Source organism: Pezoporus flaviventris, unplaced genomic scaffold (genome assembly GCF_033815535.1).
Source record: "Pezoporus flaviventris isolate CSIRO_AGI_PZ_B2104156 unplaced genomic scaffold, CSIRO_AGI_Pfla_v1 ptg000530l, whole genome shotgun sequence".
NCBI lineage: Eukaryota > Metazoa > Chordata > Aves > Psittaciformes > Psittacidae > Pezoporus > Pezoporus flaviventris.
The window spans coordinates 278,408-303,923 of record NW_026893077.1 but is presented as its reverse complement, the minus strand read 5'-3'; the positions used below and the strand labels follow the sequence as shown (position 1 = coordinate 303,923).

Genomic DNA, 25,516 nt, shown 5'->3' with positions numbered 1-25,516 from the left:
TCATAACAGGCCCCTGGGACCCCAAACCAGACCCCTAGGACCCTAAACCAGGCCCCTGGACCCCATAACAAGCCCCTGGGACCCCAAACCAGGCCCCTGGACCCCGTAACAAGCCCCTGGGACCCCATACCAGGCCCTGGACCCCATAACAGGCCCCGGACCCCATAACAGGCCCCTGGGACCCCAAACCAGACCCCTAGGACCCCAAACCAGGCCCCTAGGACCCCAAACCAGGCCCCTGGACCACATAACAAGCCCCTGGGACCCCAAACCAGGCCCTGGACCCCATAACAAGCCCCTGGGACCCCAAACCAGACCCCTAGGACCCAAACCAGGCCCCTGGACCACATAACAGGCCCCTGGGACTCCCAACCAGGCCTCTGGGACCCCAAACCAGACCCCTGGGCCCCTCAACCTGACCCCTGGAACCCCAGCCCAGGCCTCTGGGACCCCCAACCATACCCCATAACAGACCCCCCGGACCCCCACCCAGACGCCCAGGACCCCTCAACCAGACCCCCAAGGCCCCCACGCAGACCTCCGGGACCCACAGGCCCCCCGGTACCTCCCCATAGACCGTGGCCACCCCCCCACAGCCCCGAGCTCCCGGCCCCGCCCCGAGCTCCCGTTAGGCCGCAGCGCCAGGCCCGGCCCCGCGGCCTTGTCCCGGCCGCGTCCCGCGGAGCTCCGGGAGCAGAACCGGGTCCGTGGCCCCGCTCCGCCGTTACCGGAGAGAGCAGCGGCGGCGGCGGCGGCGGCGGCGGAGCGGGGCCGGGAGCGGCTCCGAGAGCAGCGGCAATGGAGCGGAGCGGAGCGGGGCCGGGGGGGGGAAGCGGCGGTGGGGCCGCGGCGGGCGCTGGGACACGGGGCTGCCCCCCCCGGGGATACCGGGAATACCGGGGATACCGATCACTGCTAACCCGTTTGTTATTGATGAGACACCGGGGGAGGGGGGGGTACAGCAGGGAATGGGGGACGCAGCCCCTGCGGCCACCGGGATGCATCGGGATGGGGTCGGGATCTGTAACCGGGTCCGTGGGTCCGGGGTGGGGGGGGGGAGCGCTGGAGTCGGTGGAGCCCAAGCGGAGCTTCCCATCTCCGTGCTGACAGAGCTCCCATCTCCGTCCCAACAGAGCTCCCATCTCCATCCCAGCAGAGCTCCCATCTCCGTGCTGACAGAGCTCCCATCTCCGTCCCGACAGAGCTCCCATCTCCGTCCCGACAGAGCTCCCATCTCCGTGCTGACAGAGCTCCCATCTCCGTGCTGACAGAGCTCCCATCTCCGTCCCGACAGAGCTCCCATCTCCGTGCTGACAGCTCCCATCTCCATCCCGACAGAGCTCCCATCTCCGTCCCGACAGAGCTCCCATCTCCGTGCTGACAGAGCTTCCCATCTCCGTGCTGACAGAGCTCCCATCTCCGTGATGACAGAGCTCCAATCTCCGTGATGACAGAGCTCCCATCTCCGTCCCAACAGAGCTCCCATCTCCGTCCCGACAGAGCTCCCATCTCCATCCCAACAGAGCTCCCATCTCCGTCCCGACAGAGCTCCCATCTCCGTCCCGACAGAGCTCCCATCTCCGTGCTGACAGAGCTCCCGTCTCCGTCCCAGCAGAGCTCCCGTCTCCGTCCCAACAGAGCTCCCGTCTCCGTCCCAACAGAGCTCCCGTCTCCGTCCCAGCAGAACTCCCATATACGTCCCAACAGAGCTCCCATCTCCATCCCAACAGAGCTCCCATCTCCTTCCCAACAGAGCTCCCATCTCCGTCCCAACAGAGCTCCCACCTCCTTCCCAACAGAGCTCCCATCTCCATCCCAACAGAGCTCCCATCTCCATCCCAACAGAGCTCCCATCTCCATCCCGACAGAGCTCCCATCTCCATCCCGACAGAGCTCCCACCTCCTTCCCAACAGAGCTCCCATCTCCATCCCAACAGAGCTCCCATCTCCATCCCAACAGAGCTCCCACCTCCTTCCCAACAGAGCTCCCATCTCCATCCCACCCGGATCTCCATGGCTGTACCACGCAGATGCTCCCTCCCGGTGGTTGCAGAGGCGAGGGGGTGCTGGGACCGGGACACAGGGGGGTTTGGGACCGCTCCATCCCAGCGCCTCAGGCCCCCAGCGCCGCCCGGAGCCGCGGCTTCACCACCACATCCCCCTTGATGCTGTAGCTGAGGCTGCTCCAGGCCAGCAGCGCCGGCGGCAGGCGCAGGGACTGGAAGGCCGCCCGCATCCTGTCGGGGCTCAGCACCGTGTCCCACAGGTACACATCGGCCAGCTCGCCCGAGAAGGAGTTGTAGACATCAAACCCCCCCCCGAAGGCATCCTGCTCCTGCCCCAGCAGCACGACCGCCTCCGGCCCCACCGCGTAGCCCCGCTGGAGCCCCTTGCGTGGCCAGGGCTTCCCATCCAGCCAGAACTCGGCCATGCCGGTGCCCGATTCCCAGCCGGCGCAGACGTGCTCCCAGTCGCCGCGGCTCTCGGGGATGCGGAAGGTGACGAACTTGCCGCCGACGTAGAAGCGGTACTCGCCCGGTTTGGGCTTGAAGAGGAGGATCTCGTTGTCCTGCGCCTTGGTGGCGTAGGAGAAGAGGCTGTGGGGCCGCGTGAGGTCGGTGTAGGAGCGTAGGCACACGGTGAAGTTGAGCAGCGGCTGCTCTGGCTTCACCTGCAGCACCACGTAGGCATCGCTGGGGTCGTTCCGGAACACAAACACCTTGCGGTACAGGTCTGGGACACACACACACACACACACACAACAAGGGGATGTGGTCCCCTCCGAGCCTTCCTCCAGCCACCCGTGGGCACCGCATCCCTGACATCCCCTCTGCTGATCCCAGCCGGGCTCCAGCATCCTTCATCCCCGCTGGTCCTGCCTGACCCCATCCCCAGCATCGTCCCTACCTTCCTGTGCCCCGGTCCCCAGGAGCCCGGCCAGGACGCTGAGCCAGAGCCGCAGCGGTGCCATGGTCCCGGCTGCTGTGGTTGCACCGGGAGCCGCCGGGTTTATGGGCTGGAAGGGTGGGAGGGGAATTTCATCCCCCCCCCAATCCCAAGCCCATTCCAGGAGGAGCAATTTCACGCCGTCACAGGGCCCTGGGTCACCCGCCTGCACGGGGCAGCCCTGGAGCTGTGCCCTGGGGGGCTTCACCTCCACCCTCCCATCCTATCCCCAGGGACAAAGGGATGGAGCCCAAGGCTGGAGCCATCGGCACCAGAAGACCCCCCCCCCCCCCCATCCCGAGCCCTCCATCCGCTCCCATTCCATGTGCCTTGTGACAGCACGTGGCTGCTTCACATGGGCTCCGGCCAGCGCTGGGTATGACCTTCATTATGGCCATGGAACTCCATGATGAGCTTTTCCTGCTCCTTTAAGCAGCACACGCCTCCTGCTTCCCGTCCTTCAGCATTCCAGAGGCGAATGTCACCCCCGGTGCCCCCCAGCCCCGGTCATTCACTGAGCTTGGCAGCGCCTCCAGCACACGTATATATTGGATGCAATTCCCAGCATGGGGCTCACCCCAACTTGTCAGGAAAGAAGGACACCCCCCCCCACCCCCCATCACTTTGCATTGAACCCTCCCCATGGGTGCCCCTGAAGCCTTGGGGAGATGCTTGAGGCACCCCAGGGCGATGCCTATGGAGCGAATGGAGGTGGCCATCCCCAAGCAGTGGGGAAGGGGGATGGAGATGGGCACCAAGGCTGGGATGCAGCAGCTCCCCAAGGCCTGGGGGGAGCGTTGCTTATGGGGCAGGAGCGATGCTGTGGGGCGAGGGGCCGGTGCCAGCGCGGCAGAGCCAGGCAGCCAGCAGCAGCGCGGCGGGTCCCATCCAGCAGTGCAGCAGCCCCAGCGCCTCGCTCAGCCCCAGCACGTAGTCAAAGTGCTGGAAGGTGCTGCAGGTCTGCGGCAGGACCCGGCTGTGCAGGAGCAGCTCCATGGCCAGCGCCGCACCGTGCGGCACCCACAGCGCCAGGAACACCCAGCTCGCGGCCAGGTCCGGCACCCATTGCGCCCTCCACCGCGGCACAGCCAGCGCGGCCGTGGGCACTGCCACCGGCAGCAGCAGGAAGAGGCAGAGGCAGAGGCCGAGGTGCAGGAGGTTCACTGGGGACACGAGGTCCACGCTGCGCCGGAGGCAGCTTGGCTCCGGCACCGCCGTGGTGCCGCTGGTGAGAGCCCCTGGCATCGCCAAGAGCAGCGCCAGGGCCCACACGGCCACGGCCAAGCGCCGGCTCCGCGCATCCCAACGGCACCAGAAGTGGCCGCAGGAGCCGGAGGCCACCAGCAGCCCTTGGGCGAAGAGGCTCCAATACCAGAGGAGGTGCATGAGCCGGCACAGCGCCGTGCCCAGCCGCCAGCCCTGCCCGATGCCCAGCGCCATGGCTGGCAGCACCGCGGCCAAGAGCCCAGTCCCCATGGCCAACTGTGACACCAGCGCCCGGCTCTGTGACCATTGGGGCCGCTTGGCCAGTGCCAACAGCAGCGCCGCGGTGCCCAGCACGGCCATGGCGCTGGTGAGAGCCAGGAATGGGGGAGCCACACGCTGGAAGACGGAGCAGTATTGGTTATGGCACGGCGCGGCCCCGTAGTCCAGAGAGGTCTCATTGCCATCATCATCAGCATCATCATAGGAGGAGAAGTTGCCCATGAGCTCCACCAGGTCCAGCAGGGAACTCCTGCTCTCCAGGAGGCTGGGGCTCTGCGGATGAGACGGGCTGGGATGGATCCCGATGTGCCCCCACTTGGTGCCACGGGAGCCGGGCAGGGACTTATCAGCGAGGGCCACGCTGCGGGGACCCCGTCCCTGCTGCTCCTCCTCCCGCATCCAGCAAGCCGGGATAAACCCATGGAGCCGCACGCACTCACCACCGGGATGCAGTTGCCCATGATGGGGGTCCTGGGACAGCTCCGGCTCTGGAGGGGGGCTCCACAACCCCGGCTCCGAGCGCTCTCCCGCTGGCTCCTCCCGCTGCAGGGAGGTGATGGCTGCGGGCAGGAGATAAGAGCGGCCGCACCGGGCGGGCAATTCCTGCTGCCAGGGCCCGGAGGAAGCGGGGGCCCCGCTGCCGGGAAGGCACCGGAGAGGGACGGGGAGGTTGGAGCAGGAAACGACGGCTTCTTGGCAGAACAGCTCCAGCTCATCAGGAATTGTGTGGATGGGACGTGCGGATGGCTCCGGCTGCCGGCCCGGAGCGCGCCGGGTGGCAGTGCAGGGAGGAGAGGGGATGGCGTGGAAATGTGCTGCTCCGTCTCGGGATGCCCCAATGGGATCCTATGGGATCAATGTGGGGGGAAGCACAGGCTCCTGGTGCTGCAGCAGCAGCGGCAAATGTGGCTTGGAGGGAGGCTGGTGGCCACCGTGCATGGTGGGAGCATCCTCAACCACGGTGGGAGCATCCTCAACCACGGTGGGAGCATCCTCAACCACGGTGGGAGCATCCTCAACCACGGTGGGAGCATCCTCAACCACGGTGGGAGCATCCTCAACCACGGTGGGAGCATCCTCAACCACGGTGGGAGCATCCTCAACCACGGTGGGAGCATCCTCAACCACGGTGGGAGCATCCTCAACCACGGTGGGAGCATCCTCAACCACGGTGGGAGCATCCTCAACCACGGTGGGACCATCCTCAACCACGGTGGGACCATCCTCAACCATGGTGGAAGCACCCTCAGCCACGGTGGGAACATCCTCAGCCACAGTGGGACCATCCCGGAGGGCACTGGGGCTAAGAGGGGTGCTTTGGGAGCAGGAAAAGGTCTGATTTGGGGTGAGAGGGGTGCATGGGGCTGGGTCCAGACCCTGCTTTGGGTGCTGAGCTCTGTCCCACTCCCGGTGCCCCCCGGATCCCCCCATGGCGGGCGCAGGCAGAGCAGGAGGCACAGGCAGGTCCGTGTGTGTAATCCAGATATATTTATAGGATTATTTTCCGAGATTAGCACAGGATATTAAAAGGTTATAAAGTCACATCGACGTCCCTTGGCTCCCCTTATGTACATACACGTCGAACACAGCACAACGACACAGCCCGTCCTCTGCCCCGTCCCGCTGCCGCCCCACGGCGTCTCCAGAGCTCCCTACAAATATGGCTTTCGTGTCTATTGAGAGTTCAGTGCCGGTGGGAAGCGGCCGGAGCCGAGCTGGAGCTGCCATATCCCGGCTGCATCCTCCTCTGTCCACTTGCAGCCCCGGCTCCAATGTCCTGGTGATGGGCACAGGGTGGCCATGGGGCTGGAAGCCAATGGGTGCAGGCAACGAGGTGGCCCCGGTGGCAATAGCAGGGAGGGTGTCCCCTCCCCATGGTGACACTGGGTGCTGTCACCCCCATAGGGGCATCAAGGTCCTCACCCCCTCCATGGCCCACGTCACCTCTTGGGCTTAGGACAAGGTGGACCGGCCCCTCCTGGACCCCGTGTCCCATCTACAACCGGACAAGCACAGGGGGTACCCCTCACCTTGATGTGCTCACAACTGGCACCCGTCGTGACATACCCCCTATCGTGACATGGTGTGCTCACCACCACACCTCACCCTCGCCATGATCCATTCAACCACTCACAAAGTGGCTTCTCCATCACCTCGCTCCCCGCTGTGTCCCCGTGGCCGTGTGCCCCGCATGGGTGACCTGATGGATGTGCCCATCACCCTCACACGCACCACAGGGCTTCATCACCCCTCGCTGCTGCTCCCTTCCATCCTCCAAAGCCCTTTGGCTCCTGCTCTTGCCGCAGCAGGACAATGGGCATCACCCAGCCCATCCATTGCTGGTGGGTCCTGCCTGTCCTGGCTCCATCCTGGACCATAAAACACCTCCAAGAGACCAAATCCCGACTGGGTTGAGCCTTGGAACAGCAGCCGCAGCCTCAAAGGGGCACAAACCTCCCTGTCCTCAGCTCCCACCTTCCTGCCCTTTAGGAGCAGTTACCCCCTTGCCACCCCGAGCCCCAGGTTGGGGCTTTCTTCACATCATCTACAACACATAGACTTGAGAGATTGAACTCCACTTGGAATCACATCCTTGTGTTTGGATTTGAAGGAATGATGTCTGTTCAAGAGCGGATGGTGGAGATCTTCAGCCAAGGACTGGGGCCACACGTTCCTATGTGCTCGGTGCTCCTGACACCCAACAAAGCCTCATCCTGTCCCCACATAGGCTGCAAACACCATCAACTCCTTCACCCCTTGAGCCATGCTGCCTCCTCTTCCAACCCTGCTCCTTCCACCATGGGCTTCCCCATGGGAATCCTCCTCCTGCCACGTGCTCGTGGGGTCTGGATGGGAGCGATGCTCCCCATGGAGACCTGGTACCCCACGGAGACCCCTGCCCCATGGGGGAGGATGGGAGCTCTTCCTTCACCTCCAAGGCGACGTCACCACCCACCAAGGGTTCCCAAAGGATTCTCCTCCTCCAGCCCACCCAAAATCAAAGGGGCACCCAACCAATGGGCAGCTCCCCTTGTGTCTAGACCAAGAGATGCTGCGATCCTGGGAAGCTGGAGAGCCTCATCCCAAGGGAGAGCGCCAAGACCTGGCTCCTTGGATGCTGGAGCCCATGAGCCCATGACCTGGGGATCAAGAGGAAGGCCAGGAAAGCTGCTTGGATTTGCCTTGGAAGAGGCAGTGAAGAGGAAGGAGGAGGTTGACCCCCCCCCCCCCCCCCCCCCGCCCAAACCACCTCACAGACCCCTTGGGACACTAAACCGGGTGTTTCGTTTGGAGCCAGGAGGGAAACGGCCTTTTCCCAGCTCCCATCCACCCGGGAAGGGGGACAGGGTGGGAAGGGGATGCTCCAGGATCGGAGCCCCTTCTCCTCGCCCTTGTGCCACCCTGGTCAGCTCCAGCTCAGCTCCTGCAGGTCCAGCACTCGGCCGGTGGCCTCCTGCACTGAACGTCTCAATAGAGGGTTGTGAATCGACCTTGGAATAGATGGTTCCGAATGGACTTGGTATAAAGTTGGGGCCCTTTTTCCTCTGGATTCGCCCCTAAAGCTCCTCCCTCCCCCCTCCCGCTGGGGTGGGACCGGGGAGCTGCAATCCCAGCAGCTCCCAGTCTCTCCGGGGGCTCAGCGGATCCCACCCTGGAAGCTCATCCCCCTTCACACACGTTCCACACGAGGACAGCTTCCTCCCATATGGACACTGTTGGACAAGAACCACCAAGGATAAAATCAGGGCAGGGGTCTGGGGTCCCCTCCCGGCGGCGGCGATGCCCCAGTTCCCATCCCACCGCATCCGGGGAGGGAACACCGGGATCCCGGCTCCGGATGGGCGAGCGCTGGTGACAACGGGGGCTGCCCTGAGCCCGGAGGCTGATTTTATCCTTGGGTACCTCAAAAAGAAACCAAACCGGAACGAAACGAAGGAAAGAGCGACATCGACCCCAGCCCAGGCTCCCACCCGAGGGCCCAAAGCAAAAGAGCAGCCACGAAACCAAAGCAAAGGTCCAAAGGAAGGAGGGGAAATCGCTCACTCACGGGGATGGAGGCGCAAAGCAAGCGAGCGGGGCCGGAGCCGCCGCTCCTGGAAACCAGGGGTTGGCCAAGTTCAAGCATCAGCGGCGCGGCTCAGGCCGGTGGCTCCTGTGCTCCCCTGTCCCGCATCCCTCAGCCCGGGGCTGTGCCGGGTGCCAGGGGAAGTGCAGGGGGTGCAATGGGTTAGGGTCGTGCTCTGGTTTCCGTCGCCATCGCTGCCTCCATGGCTCGCTCGGTCCCGCTCAGCCCTAGATGAAGTATTCCTTCTTGTCGTCGCCGCCCGCCTGCCCGCCCTCCGCGTTGATGATGGCGGTGTCGGCATCCGGGGCATCATCCGAGCCCTTGGCCTCGTGGGTCAGGTATGTGCCTGTGGGGACACACACACACACACACACAAAGGGGTTTGGTGTCACAGGAGGGGTGCTGCTGTCACCCCGCTCCCACACAAAGCAGGGCAGAGGGGCAGAGCCCCAGGGCTGGACAATGGAAGTGATGGGGAAGTCCTTTGGGCTTGGCCTGCAATGGAAAAGTCACTGGGATGAGCCCAGCTGGGGATGGAGCTCGAGGCTTTCGCTGTCATCCCGAGCCAGGAGGTGAAGGTGCCTCTCCTGCCCTCCCCGCTCTCTGCTCCCGCCCGATCCCTGTGGTCCCTAAGGAATGCGGAGCGCTCCGGCGAGGGGCCGGGCTCGAGGGCAGGGTGGGGGGCTCTTACTCACACATCACCTCTGCTGGCTTTGGCCGGTGTCTGGATGTGACCGTCTCCCCGTGTCTTATGCACATACCTGCCGGGCGGATGAAAAGTCCAGGGATGGGGACATGGAAGTGGCGGAGGGGAAGGAGGAAGGCGAGGGATGGAGGGGGAGAGCTCGGTGCTGGGTACCAAGCCGTGAAGGAGAGATGGAGGAACAGGGCAGGACCTGGCGCTCCCCAGCTCCAAGGACTCGCTGCGTTATCTCCACGCTGATGCTGGTGCCACCGCGGGCACGGGGAGCCCGGGAGGGCTCCGGGATGACGTTGTCGCGATGCGGAGCTGCCCCTTCACCCCTGCCCCACCCCACGTGTGGGGCTCGGCCCCACGCGCTCGGTACCTTTGTGTCTGATCAGGTAGTGGCCCAGGACGATGAGGAGGCTGAGCAGGAGGAAGACGATGACGGCCACGACGCCGCCGATCACCGCGTGGTACGTGCTGGAGGTCGAGGGCACGGGGCTGGCGTCTGGGGCAACAGAGAGGGGGAGATGCTGCGGCACAGGCTCAGCCCCATCCTGACACGCACCGGAGCAAAGGAGGGAGGGTGGGAAGGGAAGGAGGCAGCGGGGAAGCGAGGAAGGGAAAGCAATGGCCACCGGTGCCGGCTCTGGATGGGCTGCGATGGGAAGCCCCATCCCCTTTGGCTGGCGGCAGCACCAGCACCATGCTCTGCGCAGCCCAGGGTACCTCCGCGTTGGGATTTGCCCATGGACCCCAAGTCCTGGGATCTCACATTAGGGACAAATCCTCCTTCCACTCCTCGCTCCTTGTGCCCGTCAGCTCAGGGAGGGGATGGAGCCACAGAAGCGCTCGGACGGGACGGGGTGGGACAAACAGGACACGGGGACGACGCTCCACATGGACACAAAGCTCACGGGCAGCCAGGACCCCGCGGGGCTGGATGGTGGCTGCAGAGCCCACGCACACACAGAGCACAGAGCATCCCCAGGGGCCTGGGGGGCACCTGGGGTGTGAGTGGGTCCCTGTCCTCCTATGGAGCTTCTGGCGTCCGTAAAGAGACAGAAAAGGAGCTTACGGTACCTTGGATGGGAGCTGGAGTGAAGGATGAAGCGGTGGCCATGGAAGCATGAGAGATGGGCTGGGAAGGGCCCGGAGTGGAGTGAACGTGTGGGGTGGGGAGCTGGGGAAGATCTGAGGAGGACAAGAACACAGGGACACGAATCAACCCCGGGGGGAGGCGTGACAGAGCCCAGCCTCAGGGGCTCCTTCTGGTCCCCACTTCCTTGGCCATGGGTCCTGCTCCTCATCTCCTGCTGTGAGCATCAGCCCATCTCCTGCCTTACCAGCATCCCCTGATGACTGCCCCATAGGACCCTCCTGCCTGGGGCTGCCGAGGTTGGGAAGCATCCGGATGCTCCAGGGATGGGCAAAAGAGGGAGAATTTGGGAAGGGGACTGAGCCTCAACGTGGAGCTCGTCTGCTGGGACACCCAGTGGGTGAGGGATGCTGGAGTCGTGGCTGCCACGTGCCTCCGCATGGTGCTGAGTGCCCTTGGCAGCACAAAACTGGTCCCTGCATAAAGCTCAGACCCACAGGGATGGGGGGGGAACACTGGGGTGATGGAGGAACGGGACAGAGGGACTTGGGTGCCACTGCTGCCATGCACTGCGTCTACCCCAGCCACGTTGGAGGGGAGGGATCCTGAAGGTGCCCAACGCAGGAGGGGAGGGAATGGGATAGGAAAGGGAAAAGCTGAAGCATGTAGGAGAGCTGGAAGATGGGAAGTCCAAGGCTGGTAGAGAGAGAAGAGAGATGGCAAAAAGAGGAGAACCCCAAATCCAGAGGGGAAACAGGCTCCTGCCAACACACGGGGGTGGTACCACCAGCAGCTCTGCTCCGGGGGCAGCACACGGAGCTCGGACACAGCAGGACACAAGGACACGGTGGCAGAGCACAGGCAGGGCAGGGGGAGGTGGTGTGGGGACAGCACCGAGCCCCTTCCCATGCAGGATCATGGGATGCAACACGCCAGGAACACGGGATGCAACACGGGATGCAACGCAAGCAGCAGCTCAGGGAGCACGGGACAGGGCTGCCAGGGCACCTCGTGCTTTGGAGCCGGCTGGGAATGTTCTTTGGCTCGTGGAGGCATCACACAGAGGCTCAGGAGCTGCGTCAGCCTCTGCTCCTGTCCCAGAGGCTCTGCTCTGCAGCAGCTCCCCCAATGCATCTGCTCCCATTCCCCAACGGAGGCAGCAGGGACCGAGCTGCACACACGCACCTGCATCCCTGCATCCATCCATCCATCCCTGCATGCTTCTATCCATCCTGGCACCCCTTCATCCATCCCTGCATCTATACTTCCCTGCATGCATGCATCCATCCCTCCCCGCATGCATGCATCCCTGCATCCATCCCTGCATGCATCCCTTCATCTCTGCATCCCTCCCTCCATTCCTGCATCCCTCCATCCATCCATTCCTGCATCCCTGCACCCATCCCTGCATCCCTCCACCCGTCCATCCATCTCTGCACCCATCCATCCATTCCTGCACCCATCCATCCATCCCTGCACCCATCCATCCATCCCTGCACCCAACCATCCATCCCTGCACCCAACCATCCATCCCTGCACCCATCCATCCATCCCTGCATCCATCCATCCATCCATCCATTCCTGCATCCATCCATCCATCCTTTCCTGCATCCATCCATCCATCCTTTCCTGCATCCATCCATCCATCCTTTCCTGCATCCATCCATCCATCCTTTCCTGCATCCATCCATCCATCCTTTCCTGCATCCATCCATCCATCCTTTCCTGCATCCATCCATCCCTGCATCCATTCCTGCATCCATCCATTCCTGCATCCATCCATTCCTGCATCCATCCATTCCTGCATCCCTGCATCCATCCATCCATCCCTCCACCCATTCATCCATCCCTGCACCCATCCATCCATCCCTGCATCCATCCCTGCACCCATCCCTCCCTGCATCCACCATTCCATCCCTGCATCCCACGGGGGACAGACCCTGCTTACCGCTGACGTCCAGGTTGTACTTGGCCACGACGCTGCCCATGGAGCTGGTGGCCGTGCACACGTAGGTGCCGCTGTCGCTCTTGTTGAGGAAGGGGAAGATGAGGACGCTGTCGGAGCTCAGCTGCAGGGGAGCGTCGCTGCCCTCCTTCTCCCATAGGAATTCCTGGGGGCTGCGGGATGGGATCAGGGTGAGGAACCGGCCCCAGGGCTGGGCAGTGGAGGTGGGGGGGGATTTAAACATTTAAACAGCTCCATGAGGCTCCTTAAAGGGGAGAGCTCAGAGCAGCTCCAGTGCCTAAAGGGGCTGCAGGAAACCTGGAGAGGGGCTTGGGACAAGGGATGCAGGGACAGGCCAAGGGGAATGGCTTGAACCTGCCCGAGGGGAGACTGAGCTGAGCTCTTAGGCAGAAGCTCTTCCCTGTGAGGGTGCTGAGGCGCTGGCACAGGGTGCCCAGAGAAGCTGTGGCTGCCCCATCCCTGGCAGTGCTCAAGGCCAGGTTGGACACAGGGCTTGGAGCATCCTGCTCCGGTGGAAGGGGTCCCTGTCCAGGGCTTTGGATGAGCTTTAAGGTCCCTTCCAACCCAAACCAGTTTATGATCCCATGAAACATCTCATTTAAGACAAGCCGGGATGGATCCGCTGCTCCAGGGGCTCTGCCCAGTTCTGAGCCCAACCGGTGCCACCTCCAACACCTTGAGGCTGCTTTAGGGACCCAGCAGCAGGAGGAGGAGCTGATGGGACCTAGTGGGGCTGAGCGAGGGGCAAGGGGGTCCTTACATGGGGTTGCCCTGCCCATCGCACTGCAGCTGCAGCTTCTCGCCCTCCCGCGGGTACTGCGGATGCGGCTCGATCTTCGCTGTCGGCTTGTCTGGGGATGGAGGAGAGGCAGCGTCAGGGGCCAGCACCCCAAACCCCAGCTCTACGGGCTGCAGGGACCAGCCAGCACCCCAAAACCCTGCTCCATGGGTTGCAGGGACCAGCCAGCACTCCAAAACCCTGTCCCACACAGGGCATGGACCCACCAGCACCCCAAACCCCTGCTCCATATGGCACAGGGAGCAGCCAGCACCACAAAACCTTCCTCCATGAGCTGCAAGGGACCAGCCAGCACTCCAAAAACCTATTCCACACAGTGCATGGACTCATCAGCACACCAAAACCCTGTTCTGTACAGCACAGGGACCCCCCCAGCATCCCAAAACCCTGCTCCATATGGCACAGGGACCAGCCAGCACCCCAAGCCCCAGCTCTATGGGCTGCAGTGACCCCCCAGCACCCAAAAACCCTGCTCCACGGGCTGCAGGGACCAGCCAGCACCCCAAACCCCAGCTCTATAGGCTGCAGGGACCAGCCAGCACCCCAAAACCTTGTTCCATGGGCCGCAGGGACCAGCCAGCATCCCAAAACCTTGTTCCATGCGGCACACAGACCCCAGCAGCACCCCAAACCCCAGCTCTATGGGCTGCAGGGACCAGCCAGCACCCCAAAACCTTGTTCCATGGGCTGCAGGGACCAGCCAGCATCCCAAACCCCAGCTCTATGGGCTGCAGGGACCAGCCAGCACCCCAAAACCTTGTTCCATGCAGCACACGGACCGCAGCAGCACCCCAAACCCCTTCCCCACGCTATGCAGGGACCCCAGTGCGTGACAACGGCACGTCCATGCACGTGATGGTGCCGAGCTGTGGCGATGCTGAGGCTCTTCCATCCCCTGTCCCCCTTCCCCACAGATCCCTGCCCTGTGCCCCCCTACACGTACAGTGAACCTGCAGCTTCTGCGTGGTGGACCTCTCTGCGTTCTGCAGCGACTCGTGGTCCACGGTGCAGGTCACCTCGGCCTCGTTGTCCTCCTTGGTGACCCGGAATTCCACGCGGCTGCTCACGGTGAAGGTCTTCCCATTGGGATCCTCCACCACCTCGGTGCCCTCGTCTGCAGGGAGGGGGACAAGGCAGGGTCAGAGCTGACGGATGCGGGCGATGCTGGCACCGCTGCGGAGCATCCCTTTGGGGCAGGGCACCAGCGTGGTCCATGGTGCCCAATGGTGGTTCGGGCACCCACCTTTGAGCTCCTTGTTGCCCTTCCTCCAGCGGAGCTGTGCCGCGGGCTTGCTGCCCGACGAGCGGCAGGTCAAGCGCGCCAGCTTCTCCTCGTCGATGGGCTGCTCGTGCCCGAAGATCTGCGGCTTCTGCGGCACTCCTGGGGCAGGAGGAGGTGGGAGCACAACGGGGGGGGGGGGTTGTTTGAGCGCTGCCAGCCGGGCACCGACACCGGAGCCGGGGAATGTGGTGAGGGATGCGGAGCAGCGCAGAGGGATGGATGCATGGGCAGCAGCCTGCAGGCAGGGGATGCAGGGAATGGGCAGCAGCCTGCAGGCAGGGGATGCAAGGGATGGGCAGCAGCCTGCAGGCAGGGGATGCAAGGGATGGGCAGCAGCCTGCAGGCAGGGGATGCAGGGAATGGGCAGCAGCCTGCAGGCAGGGGATGCAGGGAATGGGCAGCAGCCTGCAGGCAGGGAATGGGCAGCAGCCTGCAGGCAGGGGATGCAAGGGATGGGCAGCAGCCTGCAGGCAGGGGATGCAAGGGATGGGCAGCAGCCTGCAGGCAGGGGATGCAAGGGATGGGCAGCAGCCTGCAGGCAGGGGATGCAGGGAATGGGCAGCAGCCTGCAGGCAGGGGATGCAGGGAATGGGCAACATCCTGCAGGCAGGACATGCAAGGGATGGGCAACATCCTGCAGGCAGGGGATGCAGGGAATGGGCAGCAGCCTGCAGGCAGGGGATGCAGGGAATGGGCAACATCCTGCAGGCAGGACATGCAAGGGATGGGCAACATCCTGCAGGCAGGGGATGCAGGGAATGGGCAGCAGCCTGCAGGCAGGGGATGCAGGGGATGGGCAACATCCTGCAGGCAGGACATGCAAGGGATGGGCAACATCCTGAAGGCAGGACATGCAAGGGATGGGCAGCAGCCTGCAGGCAGGACATGCAAGGGATGGGCAGCAGCCTGCAGGTAGGGGATGGGCAGCAGCCTGTGAGCAGGGAATGGACAGCAGGAGATGCAGGCCACGGGCAGCAGCCTTACCCAGCACGGTGACCAGGGCCTTGGCGGTCCGCACGGGCATGGTGAAGAGGGAGCACGTGTATTCCCCCTCATCCGACAGCACCACATCGCTGATGCTGATGGTCAGCTCGTTGGGGGTGGATTTCTCCAGCTGGATCCTGTTATCCCGCAGGGCTGGGGCAAAGGGACAAGGGGTGAGTGAGAGGCTGGGTACCACGTCCCCCCTGCCAGCTCACGTGGCATCAACGGAGGTGGGAAACAGGGTGAGCGTCACCCTCAGCACCACCACCACCGCTCTCCCTCTGCCCCGTGGTCCCAAAGCTGGCTCCTCTCCCATCCCAATTCCCAATTGTACCTCGCTTCTCCCCAAAGTAGAGGGTCTGCTGGGCAGGGTTGGACCATTGCAGCGAGGAGTCATCGGGATCCTCCACTTGGCACTTGAGGACCACGGTACCGCCGGCCACCACGGTCTCATCCGACGTCGTGGGCTGGCTCTCTGGACACAGAAGGGATGGGTTAAAGGGGGCCTGGATCCATCAGCATCACCGAGCACCCAAAGGAAGGAACAGGCCCCAAGCCCCTGGGACATGGGAGGGCTCCAGCTTGCTTGGGACAAAGGTGATTTCCAGCTGATCCCAAGCCCTGGATGGGGCAGGGGATGGGGTCCCCCTGATTCAGCTGCTCTGAGTGGCAGCATGGAGGGGGCAAAGGGAACAGGGATAAAGGGGGCAGGGGACAACAGGGACCTGCTCTCAGGCACGCACCAGCCCTGCTTTCCCACTCGGATCTGGCCCCACTTCAGATGCAGGAGCTGCTTGGTGCCCACCAGGCATGAGCGGATCCAGGCAGGAACAGGGATTCACCAGGAGGGACCCTGGGATGGGGGAAGCTCCGCTCCAGCACCCCAGCAGCAGCAGCAAACTGGGGCTCCCACCATCGCCCCACACCATGGGATGCTCCATTGGCCACCTCCAGGAAGAGCATCCATGGTCCACTGAAATCCATTGGGAACACAGCCTGCTCTCTGCCATTCCTAAGGGGATGTGCTATTGCTCACACTGGGCTGTGCTTCCTCACCTAAGGAATTGTCCTTCCTTCCGGCTCCTCAGAGGGCTCCAGCAGCCCAAGGGCAGGGAAGAGCAGCCCCGGGATCAGGTATCCCCCCCAAGGACAAGGGATGTGCTGCAGGGACAAGGGGAACACGGGCTCCACTGCGCTCCCTCCTCATCCAGCTCCATCCATGGACAAGGACGGAACATGGCCACTGCTGCACCCAGGGGCTTCACATCATCTCCCCCCCCCCCCCCCCATTTAGGCACCCCGTGGGATGCTGCCCATGCAGCCGGATGTCACAGCCCTGCTTCCCCACTGCCAGTTACCGGGAGAGGGGTGGAAGCGGCTCCAGCCCATTTCCCGCTTGGAATGGCGAAGGGAAACACTTTTCTTCCACTCCTAATGCGAATTCCCACAGGGAGCGAGGTTTTGGAGGGGGATGAGGCTGCCGGGGCTTCCCAGGGACATCCAGCTCCAGGAAAACCAGGGCTGGGAATGACCCGGATCCCTCTCTGCCTGCTTCCAGCAGCCACCACTACCAGAGATGCTTCCAATTGGGATTAAAGGCATTCCCGGGGTGAAGCACTGCTGCTGTCCCCTGCCTGGGGTCGATGTGAGGCCATGGGGACACGTCCCTGCACGTCCCACACTGGGATCCCTGCGCCGGGGCCGTTATCCCGGTTCCACTTGGTTAACGAAGCCTTTGTCCTGCTCCGGCTGCAATGCTGGGATGAGGCTGCTGCGAGTCGCTGTTGTCCCCACTGCAAGCGCTCCAACGTCAGCTGAGGACAGCAAAACCCACCCAGAGCAGGCCCCATCCCTTAACAACACCGGCACCACCAGCACCGGCATCACCCGGGTATGGGGAGAGACGGAACCATGGAATGGTTTGGGTTGAAGGGACCTTAAAGCTCATCCAGCTCCACAGGCAGGGACCCCTTCCACTGGAGCAGGATGCTCCAAGCCCTGTGTCCAACCTGGCCTTGAGCACTGCCAGGGATGGGGCAGCCACAGCTTCTCTGGGCACCCTGTGCCAGCGCCTCAGCACCCTCCCAGGGAAGAGCTTCTGCCTAAGAGCTCATCTCAGTCTCCCCTCGGGCAGGTTCAAGCCATTCCCCTTGGCCTGTCCCTGCATCCCTTGTCCCAAGCCCCTCTCCAGGTTTCCTGCAGCCCCTTCAGGCACTGGAGCTGCTCTCAGGTCTCCCCTTCAGGAGCCTTCTCTTCTCCAGGCTGCCCCAGCCCAGCTCTCTCAGCCTGGCTCCATGGCAGAGCTGCTCCAGCCCTTGCAGCAGCTCCGTGGCTTCCTCTGGCCTCGGAGCCACCACCCCAGGTGCCAGCAGCATCCCGGGGGCACAAGGATGCTCTGGAAACCCGGCTGCAGTGAAGAACGCTTCCAGCTCTTCCCAGCACAAGGGTTAATCCAGCCCCTGTGAGCCCGGGATGTGCTGGCCACTTGGGTACCATCTGCCCACTGCCAGGACAGAGCTGCTGCTCCCGCTGTCCCAGGGGCCACCCCAGCTCCTACATAGACACAAACACCCTCTGCAGCACCGCATCCCCGGGGGCTTTTACATCCCTTCTGCCTCCCAGGAGCTGTTTCATCACCTGGAGCATCCTCAGGGATGCAGGAAGCAGCAGCATCGCAGCCTCCATGGTGCATCCACACCAACCTCAGCGGGGCAAAGTGCTCACTGAGGGCTGCCAAAGGCTGGAGGAGGTGCTTGGGCACATCCATCCTGAGCCCCTCAGAGGGCTGCAAAAGCACTTCTGTGGGGCACAAGCAGCCCCAAAAGACACCCTCCCCCAGCTCAAACCCCTCCGATGCCATTGACCCACAGCCCAAAACGCTCTTGTCCCCTTCCTCCTCCTCTTCAGGCTGGTTCCAGCACAAAGATCCCACCTTTCCCTGTTGACAGACCTTTTCCAAGGCGAGGGATCTCCTCCGAGCCTGGGTTTGAATCCTTCCCCCCACATGAGCTGCACAGCTCCGCTCCCAGCCGCATCCTGCCACACGGAGCAGCCCGGCCAAGGTGGGTTCCCAAAGCCTTCCAAATGGGCTCTGACATCTGCTGCACCAGATGAGCTGCAGTTCCACAGTCTGGGATACCCGGAGCCCAGCTTCCAGCTCCTCCTCACCAGACTCGCTCCAGATTTTGTTAGAGAGGGAAAACCTGCTCTTGTTTCCGTGCATCTGCTCCATCCTCTTCCCTCCATGGCTGCCTTTGGAATCCGGCCTCACGCAGAGGATTCATCCCTCTGGGAGCCACAGGGCACGGAGCCTCCTGCAGCACCTCCAGCACCCTTCCATGGGAGGGGGGGCTGAGATGCTGGCACAGGTTGGGGCTCTGCTTGTCCATAACAGAGCCCAGCTCCCATCCCCACACACGGAGCTGGGATCCTCTCTCTGGACACATCCCTCAGCGTGCTCTGGGGAAGGGCAAAGCGCAAGGACCCAGCTCCCCATCACAGCCCCCAGGTCCTCCCGAGGCCACACAAGATGCTTTGGTCGCAGCCTCCACCACCCCACTGCTGCTCCTGCAGCAGGGTCCTGCTCCAAGGAGCACCAGGACCTGACCCTGGGTGATTCCAGAGCTGCATCCTCCTTCCAGAGCTCGGGAACACCATCACCCCTGACAGACCCTGCCTCTGGGCATGGCCAAAGCCTGAGCTGCTTATGGCCAGCACTTAGCAACCCATCAGCAGCAAGGAGAGGAGGAGAGGAGAGGCTGGCTCCAAGTGCTGCTGGATCCCAGGATGCTCTGTCCCCATTCTCCTCCTCACACCCCCACCCTGTCCCAGTGCTCCGGGGCTGGATCAGCCCCATTGCTGGGATGGGAGCTGGGGAACCCCTGATGGCAGCAGCAGCGTTGTTGCAGCTCCACTCTTGGGTTTGTGCACTCACACAGGTCTGGGGGCTCCACAAAGGCACCGTCAGGGAATCCCGGTGCTCCTGAGGCCACATGGATGGGAGGATGCAGCCACCACCACCAGCCAAAGGCCAAAGCTCCAAGTCCTTGGGCAGGGATGAGGAGGGGGAAAGCCCTGCTCTGGACCACGCATCCCCAGCATCAAATCCATCCGCAAAGGGGGCTGCTTCCCATGGGAAGGAGCAGCGGCTCGGGCGGGCGATGGGCAGGGCTGACCCTCCTCCTGTTTGACAGCAAACAGCTGATAACTCCTCTTTGGAGCCTGTTCCTTCGCTCCCAGCCCAAGGCCAATCTCCGGCACGGCTGTTGCCAAGGGAACCAGCTCTTTGCTTTGACAGATCTGGTTTAAGGCTCTCCCGCTGCCCAGCGAGGCGTCGCGGGAGCCGCCGCTTCCCATGCCCTGGAATGTCGCTCCGTGCTTTGGAGGCATCCGAACGCTCCAGAGCGCTGCCCAAGGAGCCAACGTGAGGCTGTAACGGGAGCAGGACATGGGGAAGCCCTGGCAGCTCCCATCCGAGGGGACAGCGCATCCACGGGGACCACGCATCCATGGGGACCGCGCATCCACGGGCATCCTCCTGGCTTCCTGCAATGATGGGAGGGAAGAGGCGTTTCAAGGGGTGAGGATACAGGTTCAGCTCTGCTCTGGTCTTCCAGGTGACTTCCAGTCCTGGGAATCCTCATATCCCAATGGATGCCCAATGGGAAGCGCTCTCAGCATTGGCTGTAGCCCGCCAGATCATCGCTGTGGTTGCAGGGTCTGTCCTGTTTGGAGGTGACATCCCCAGCATCCCAAGGAGAGGAAAGCCAAAACAGGAACCGAAGCTGGGGAGATGGGAGACAAAACCCTCCCCCGGGAAGCACCGTGATGCTGACCTGCATCTGCGTGCTCAGGGTGAAGGGGCCTGAATGAAGACACCACCAGGACCATCTCTCCCCATGGCTTCCACATCAGGCTGGGAGATGGAGCAATGGCACAGAAAGGAGGACCAGGCATGGACACAGACAAACACATCCCACCTCTGGGGGACAGCTCCTCATAGGGCCATGGGGTCCCTGTCTTCTGGTACCACCAGCCCTGCGTGAGGAAGGGATCCCGGCTCCTGCACAGCATCTGCCTGCAGCCACTCAGTCCACAATCCTGGAATGGTTTGTGTTGGAAGGGACCTTTAAGCTCATCCAGTTCCACCCCCCTGCCATGGGCAGGGACCCCTTCCACTAGAGCAGCTTGCTCCAAGCCCCTGTGTCCAGCCTGGCTCTAAACACTGCCAGGGATGGGGCAGCCATCAGCACAACCTGTTCCTGCTTCTCCCTGGAAACGAAGGCCTGGAAGCAGCCACAAAAGCTTTGGCCTGAAGATAACGCCCCACATGGGGCTCGTCAGTAAATCCACTGCCTGAAGCATTTAAGGTGAAGAAGAGGAGGTGGAGCCCGGCCTGGAGCATCACCTGAGGAAGAGCAGGTCCCTGCAGCACCAACAGGAGGATCTCACCAGCGACAGGGTCACCAGGAAAGATGCCACCATCCATGTTAGAGCCGATGGCACCCGGGCGGAGGGAGCCGGTACCCTCAGCATCACACCGGAGGCAGAGCATGACGCCAGGCAGGTGACTGGAATGGTTAAACACATTCCTGCCCATCCCTCCACACGGATCTCCGCTTCCCTGCATCCCGCCTGCTCGCTTGAGGCAGCCCCGGCTGCGTTTAGGGCTGCCGGCATCCCAAACACAACAGAGCATCACCGCATCCGAGCCCAGCCTGGCTCCAGTCCATCCCCCTGCCTTGGGAAGGGCCACACAGCCCAGGGGGGGAATGTGGGAGCTCTTTCAGAGCGGGAGGGAGAGCCCCATAGCATAGGATCACAGAATGGTCTGGGTGGGAAGGGACCTTAAAGCTCATCCAGTTCCAACCCCTGCCATGGGGCTGAGACCCACTATTCCAGGCTGGATATTCCCAACCTACCCTGGAAAGAGGATGGAGGTGCTGGGGCAGGAGGTGATTTGCACCCCCCCCTCATTGCTGCGTGATGAAGGGGAGGTGGAGGTGATGCTGCTGCTTCGCTCCACGGCTGTGGGGCCCTGGCCAAGAGCGGAGGGGAGAGAACTGGACCAGATGGTTCAAGCTGAGCTGACCCAGTAATGGAGAGGAGGAGGAGGAGGATCCGATGCATCTGACTCCGGGGCTGTGACAGGGCTGGCATCGCCCCCGAGGCCCCATGGAGGAGGCAGCTCAATCTGTGCCACTCCATCAGCAGCCGGTGGCCAGGCTGGGGCTGGGGAAGGAGCCTGCAGAAGGGCTCAGATGGAGACAAGGCACCGGTGGTACCAAACCAGGCACCGGCACGGGGAGCAGCCCCCGCTCTGCCACATAGATCCAGGGGGAAACGGATCCATTGGAGCATCACCACCCAAAGGCACCTGCATCCTGCTCCTCCTCACCCGGGGGGCACCATGGATGGGGTAAAACCAGGCTGAACCCGGCCCAGTGAAACCAAGCGATAACGTTGGTGGGAGCACCCAGATGTAGACGCCCCCGGTTACTCCGGCAATCCCAACACCTCTGGAAGGTGAGAATTCCAGGCAGAGGGAGAAGAGGCAGCATCCAGCACGCAGGAGACCTCCCCAGGCAGGGAATCCTGGGCGCTTCCCTCCATCTCCAACCCAGATAAGGATGGTGCCCACACTTGGAGGTGCCCGGCTGGTGATTTAGGTCTGTTGGGAATTCCTCCTCCTCCAACCAGGAAGCTCCCAGCAAATCCCCCCCTTGTCCTCAGCAGCCAAATCCCAAGCCCATGCTCAGGACAGCGGCAGAATTCCGGCCCCCCAGCAGTGATGCCAGCACATCCCTCACTGTCTGGGTATGCAGTGGGATCACCACTTGATCCCATGCATTGTCTCCGAATCCAGTGCTCCCCGTTGAGCCTAATGCATTGTGCCAGCGGCTGGATGCTCTGCTCCTGCCAACCTCCTCATCCTAGGATCATCCCGTGCTTCCTGCGGGCAGCTGATCCATCACCAAAGAACAGGCCATGGAGCAACGCCTGCACCTCACCGGGGTGCTCCCAGGTGCATGGAGAGCTCTGGGGCCGCATGGAACCATGCGTTCCCACCACCCAGCCCTGCACACCAGGGCTCATCCCACTGATGCCATGGGCTGGAAGTCCCAGATTCCCACAGGACCAGAGCTGACACCTCCCCTCAGAGCTTCAGGACCACGGGACCATCACCTGCCAGAGATGGGGGAACCCTGCAGGACCCCAAACCTCTCCCTGTGCTCCCACCCCTGTTCCAACTGGAAGGACACCATCTGGAAGCACAGGGCAGAGAAAGCTCCTCCTGCATGCTCTGACCGAGCACCTCCACCGGCTTCAGAGATGAAGCCACCTTGTGGCATGGGGCCAGCCTGCCCCTGCCTCCCTGCAAGCACCAGGGAGCTCACCTCGCCGTGCTCCACCTCAAGGCGATCTCCAGAGCATCCTCAGCCAGCAGAGACATGGGGCACAAGGCACCCAACAAGCCAAAACATCGACAGACCCAGAGCTGCCCCATTTACCCCCCCAACCAGGCAGCCCCAGCTCCAGGACCTTCAGCACTGAGGCTTCTCCCAGCAGGAGCAACGCAAGCGATGAGCGGAGCGGCTCTGGTACAGTGAGACCGGAGCTCAGCTCCCCACGGTGCTGCTCGTGGCCCACAGCGGGGTGAGCACAGGCAGAAGCAGCCCCGAGAAGCCGGGTTCTGGCACATGGTGGCTTCCCATGGGACAACAGTCGGGCACTGTTCAAACAAAGGGGTTACACAACTCCGGAGGGGAATATCTCCATGGGGGGGGGAATAATCCTCGGAGCAAGAACAACCACGCACCCAACCCAAACACGGAGCAATCTGCTGACAGCAGCACAACCCCAGCCAAGCACACACAGCCCCGGGGGGAGGCACCAGCTTCCAGCAGCAGGGAGACTCCCAGGAGCTCCGCTGGGCTCTGCCATGGTGGAAGCTCCGGAATCTGGAGCATTGGAAAAGCGTTCTTCAAGGAGAGGAGATGGTTTCTCCATCCCTGCTTTGGGAAGCGGCTGTCCCGGCTGGAATGCCGTGCTGAGGGGCACTGACCACCGAGACACGTCAGCAGCTTCTCAAGCATCTTCCATCCATCCCCTCTGCTCCCAAAGGCCCTGCGGGGTCTTCTCTGTGGTGGACATGGAGAACCGGGCAGCTCATGGGCCAGGGCTGGGCCCCAGCAGCAGGAAGAAATCCTGCAGTGTCATCATCCCGGCTGTGTCCTGCCCCAGGACCACAGGACTCCAGGTCACAGCCATCCCTCCTAAGGCAGCACCCTGGGGACCCCCGGTGCTGAGCATCCCCATGGTGCTGTCCCCGCGCCGTGGGGCCGGGCAGCACCCACACACGCTGTGACTCTTTCGGGCTCCTGTGGGAGGTTACGTGGCCAGAACCAGAATAAACCCTGGCATTCGTGGATGGGAACGCAGCCATGGAGCAGCACCAGCCCCCAGAGCAGCTCTGCCCGTGACAACCACCTCCTCCAGCACAACGCGATGGGGCTCGGACCCCCCATCCACCCCAGCAGCCCTGGGAAGCCCATTCCCAAGCTGGAATTGCCTCCCTGCTTCCAGCAAGCCACAGGCAGGGGCTCAGACAGTGGTTGGACCTTTTCCCACTGCAACACCCCCCCCACCACCACCAAAACACAGACGCTGCTGCCGCTCCCTGCGACCTGCTCCTCATCCAAACACATTCCCGGCAATTGGATCACGGACAACGCAGCCGGAATCGCGGCTCCGGTGCTGGACAGTGATGGAGAACCGGGTGTTGCCATTGCCGAGCCCTCCCCAAAATGACATTCCCCACTCCCGGCTGCCTCGCCCGCGGTGCCGTACGCCGGGTAAACACCCTTTGTCTCCAGCGAGCCCCGTGTGTGGAACCAACCGGATGGATGCCGGGATGGATGCTCCGGGCATCCCGGTGGGATGCGGAGCGGACACCCGGGGATGATGGGGGGGGGGGCTCCCACCGGGCTGTACGAGGGGGATCGGGCCCCCGCCGTCCCCGCCACCCCCGGGGGATGCGGCCGGACCCCCCCCAGGGCACCTCCGCCCGCCGCCATCGCCCCCCCCCCCCCCCCCCCCCGCGGCTCCACCCGCGCCGCCGCCCGCCGGGGCCTGTCTGGAACCTTCCGCCGCCCCGGCCCCGCCCCGGGCGGTGCGCGGGGATGGGGGGCCCCGGCGGGGCAGCACCGGAGCCGCCGTGACCTTGAGCCCCACCGGGAGCCACCCCCCGAACCCCAACCCCAAGCCCCGCCGGGAGCGGGGCGGGCGCCGTGACCCACATAACGGCGGCGCCGCCCGCAACCTGTCGCTCGGTGCGGCGGGAGCGGCGAGGGCCGCCGGGGAGCGGTGCGGGGGGGTCCCGCCGGTGCCCGGTCCCGCACTCACCGTCGCGGGAGAGGTTTCCCCGGGCGGCCCCGCAGCAGGCGAGGAGCAGCAGCAGGAGGAGGCCGAGGGGCAGCATCGCGGCGGCGGTGCCCGAGCCGAGCCGCAGCGCGGAGCCTCCGGTGGCACCGAGCGCGCCGCCGGTGTCGGGGCTGGGGCCGGCGGTGCGGCAGCGGCGCGGGTTAAATAGAGCGCGAGGAACAGACCATTCCTGCCGGGGGGGGGGGGTGGAACGGACCGGGGGGGGGGGGGGGGGGGGGAGCCGTGATGGGGGGGGAACGGCGCTGATGCCGCCCCCCTCGGCCCCCGTGTAAACATGCCCGCTCTGGCCGCCGGCCCCCCCCCGCGTCCCGGGGCGCGGTGGTGCGCTCCACATGCGCGGCTCCCCGCGGGAGGCAGGTGCGCGCGGGGCGGCGGCGGTGCCGGTGATGCCGGTGGGGATGCCGGTGGTCCCGGTAATCCCAATGGTGATCCCGGTGGTGATCCCGGTTATCCCAACGGTGATCCCCGTTATCCCAGAGGTGGTCCCGGTAATCCCAATGGTGATCCCGGTGGTGATCCCCGTTATCCCAGAGGTGGTCCCGGTAATCCCAATGGTGATCCCGGTGGTGATCCCGGTTATCCCAACGGTGATCCCTGTTATCCCAGAGGTGGTCCCGGTAATCCCAATGGTGATCCCGGTGGTGATCCCGGTTATCCCAACGGTGATCCCCGTTATCCCAGAGGTGGTCCCGGTAATCCCAATGGTGATCCCGGTGGTGATCCCGGTTATCCCAACGGTGATCCCGGTAATCCCAATGGT

General features: G+C 63.6%; 3 protein-coding genes across 6 annotated transcripts; all 3 read right to left on the bottom strand.

Moving 5' to 3' along the window:
- Positions 1-1,945: 1,945 nt before the first annotated feature.
- Positions 1,946-3,207, bottom strand: LOC133263923 (serum amyloid P-component-like). Its single transcript, XM_061443811.1, has 2 exons — positions 2,908-3,207; positions 1,946-2,733 (listed from the first exon to the last, which is right to left on the bottom strand). The coding sequence occupies exons 1-2, from the start codon at positions 2,969-2,971 to the stop codon at positions 2,114-2,116; spliced, it is 684 nt and encodes a 227-aa protein (XP_061299795.1). The 5' UTR covers positions 2,972-3,207; the 3' UTR covers positions 1,946-2,113.
- Positions 3,208-3,291: 84 nt separating this feature from the next.
- LOC133263922 (atypical chemokine receptor 1-like) lies at positions 3,292-5,135 on the bottom strand. The gene is made up of 2 exons (XM_061443810.1): positions 4,872-5,135; positions 3,292-4,704 (listed from the first exon to the last, which is right to left on the bottom strand). The coding sequence occupies exons 1-2, from the start codon at positions 4,890-4,892 to the stop codon at positions 3,748-3,750; spliced, it is 978 nt and encodes a 325-aa protein (XP_061299794.1). The 5' UTR covers positions 4,893-5,135; the 3' UTR covers positions 3,292-3,747.
- Positions 5,136-8,244: 3,109 nt separating this feature from the next.
- Positions 8,245-24,938, bottom strand: CADM3 (cell adhesion molecule 3). 4 transcript variants are annotated; one of them, XM_061443805.1, is made up of 10 exons: positions 24,718-24,938; positions 15,647-15,787; positions 15,313-15,465; positions 14,290-14,427; positions 13,990-14,160; positions 13,008-13,098; positions 12,230-12,399; positions 9,565-9,690; positions 9,193-9,258; positions 8,245-8,843 (listed from the first exon to the last, which is right to left on the bottom strand). In XM_061443805.1, the coding sequence occupies exons 1-10, from the start codon at positions 24,791-24,793 to the stop codon at positions 8,725-8,727; spliced, it is 1,251 nt and encodes a 416-aa protein (XP_061299789.1). In that variant the 5' UTR covers positions 24,794-24,938; the 3' UTR covers positions 8,245-8,724. The 4 variants fall into 4 exon arrangements, with proteins under 4 accessions (XP_061299789.1, XP_061299791.1, XP_061299790.1 ...); XM_061443807.1 differs by having other exon boundaries at positions 9,200-9,258; XM_061443806.1 differs by lacking the exon at positions 9,193-9,258.
- Positions 24,939-25,516: the final 578 nt, after the last annotated feature.

Excerpts from the sequence above, each read along its gene's own strand:
- LOC133263923 (XM_061443811.1), bottom strand. The coding sequence starts at position 2,971 with ATGGCACCGCTGCGGCTCTGGCTCAGCGTCCTGGCCGGGCTCCTGGGG. Across the intron at positions 2,734-2,907 it reads GGGGACCGGGGCACAGGAAG|ACCTGTACCGCAAGGTGTTT; the intron begins GTAGGGACGATG and ends TGTGTGTCCCAG.
- LOC133263922 (XM_061443810.1), bottom strand. The coding sequence starts at position 4,892 with ATGGGCAACTGCATCCCGGTG. Across the intron at positions 4,705-4,871 it reads TGGGCAACTGCATCCCGGTG|AGCCCCAGCCTCCTGGAGAG; the intron begins GTGAGTGCGTGC and ends TCTCATCCGCAG.
- CADM3 (XM_061443805.1), bottom strand. The coding sequence starts at position 24,793 with ATGCTGCCCCTCGGCCTCCTCCTGCTGCTGCTCCTCGCCTGCTGCGGG. Across the intron at positions 15,788-24,717 it reads GGGAAACCTCTCCCGCGACG|AGAGCCAGCCCACGACGTCG; the intron begins GTGAGTGCGGGA and ends TTCTGTGTCCAG. Across the intron at positions 13,099-13,989 it reads GCAGAAGCTGCAGGTTCACT|ACAAGCCGACAGCGAAGATC; the intron begins GTACGTGTAGGG and ends CTCCATCCCCAG.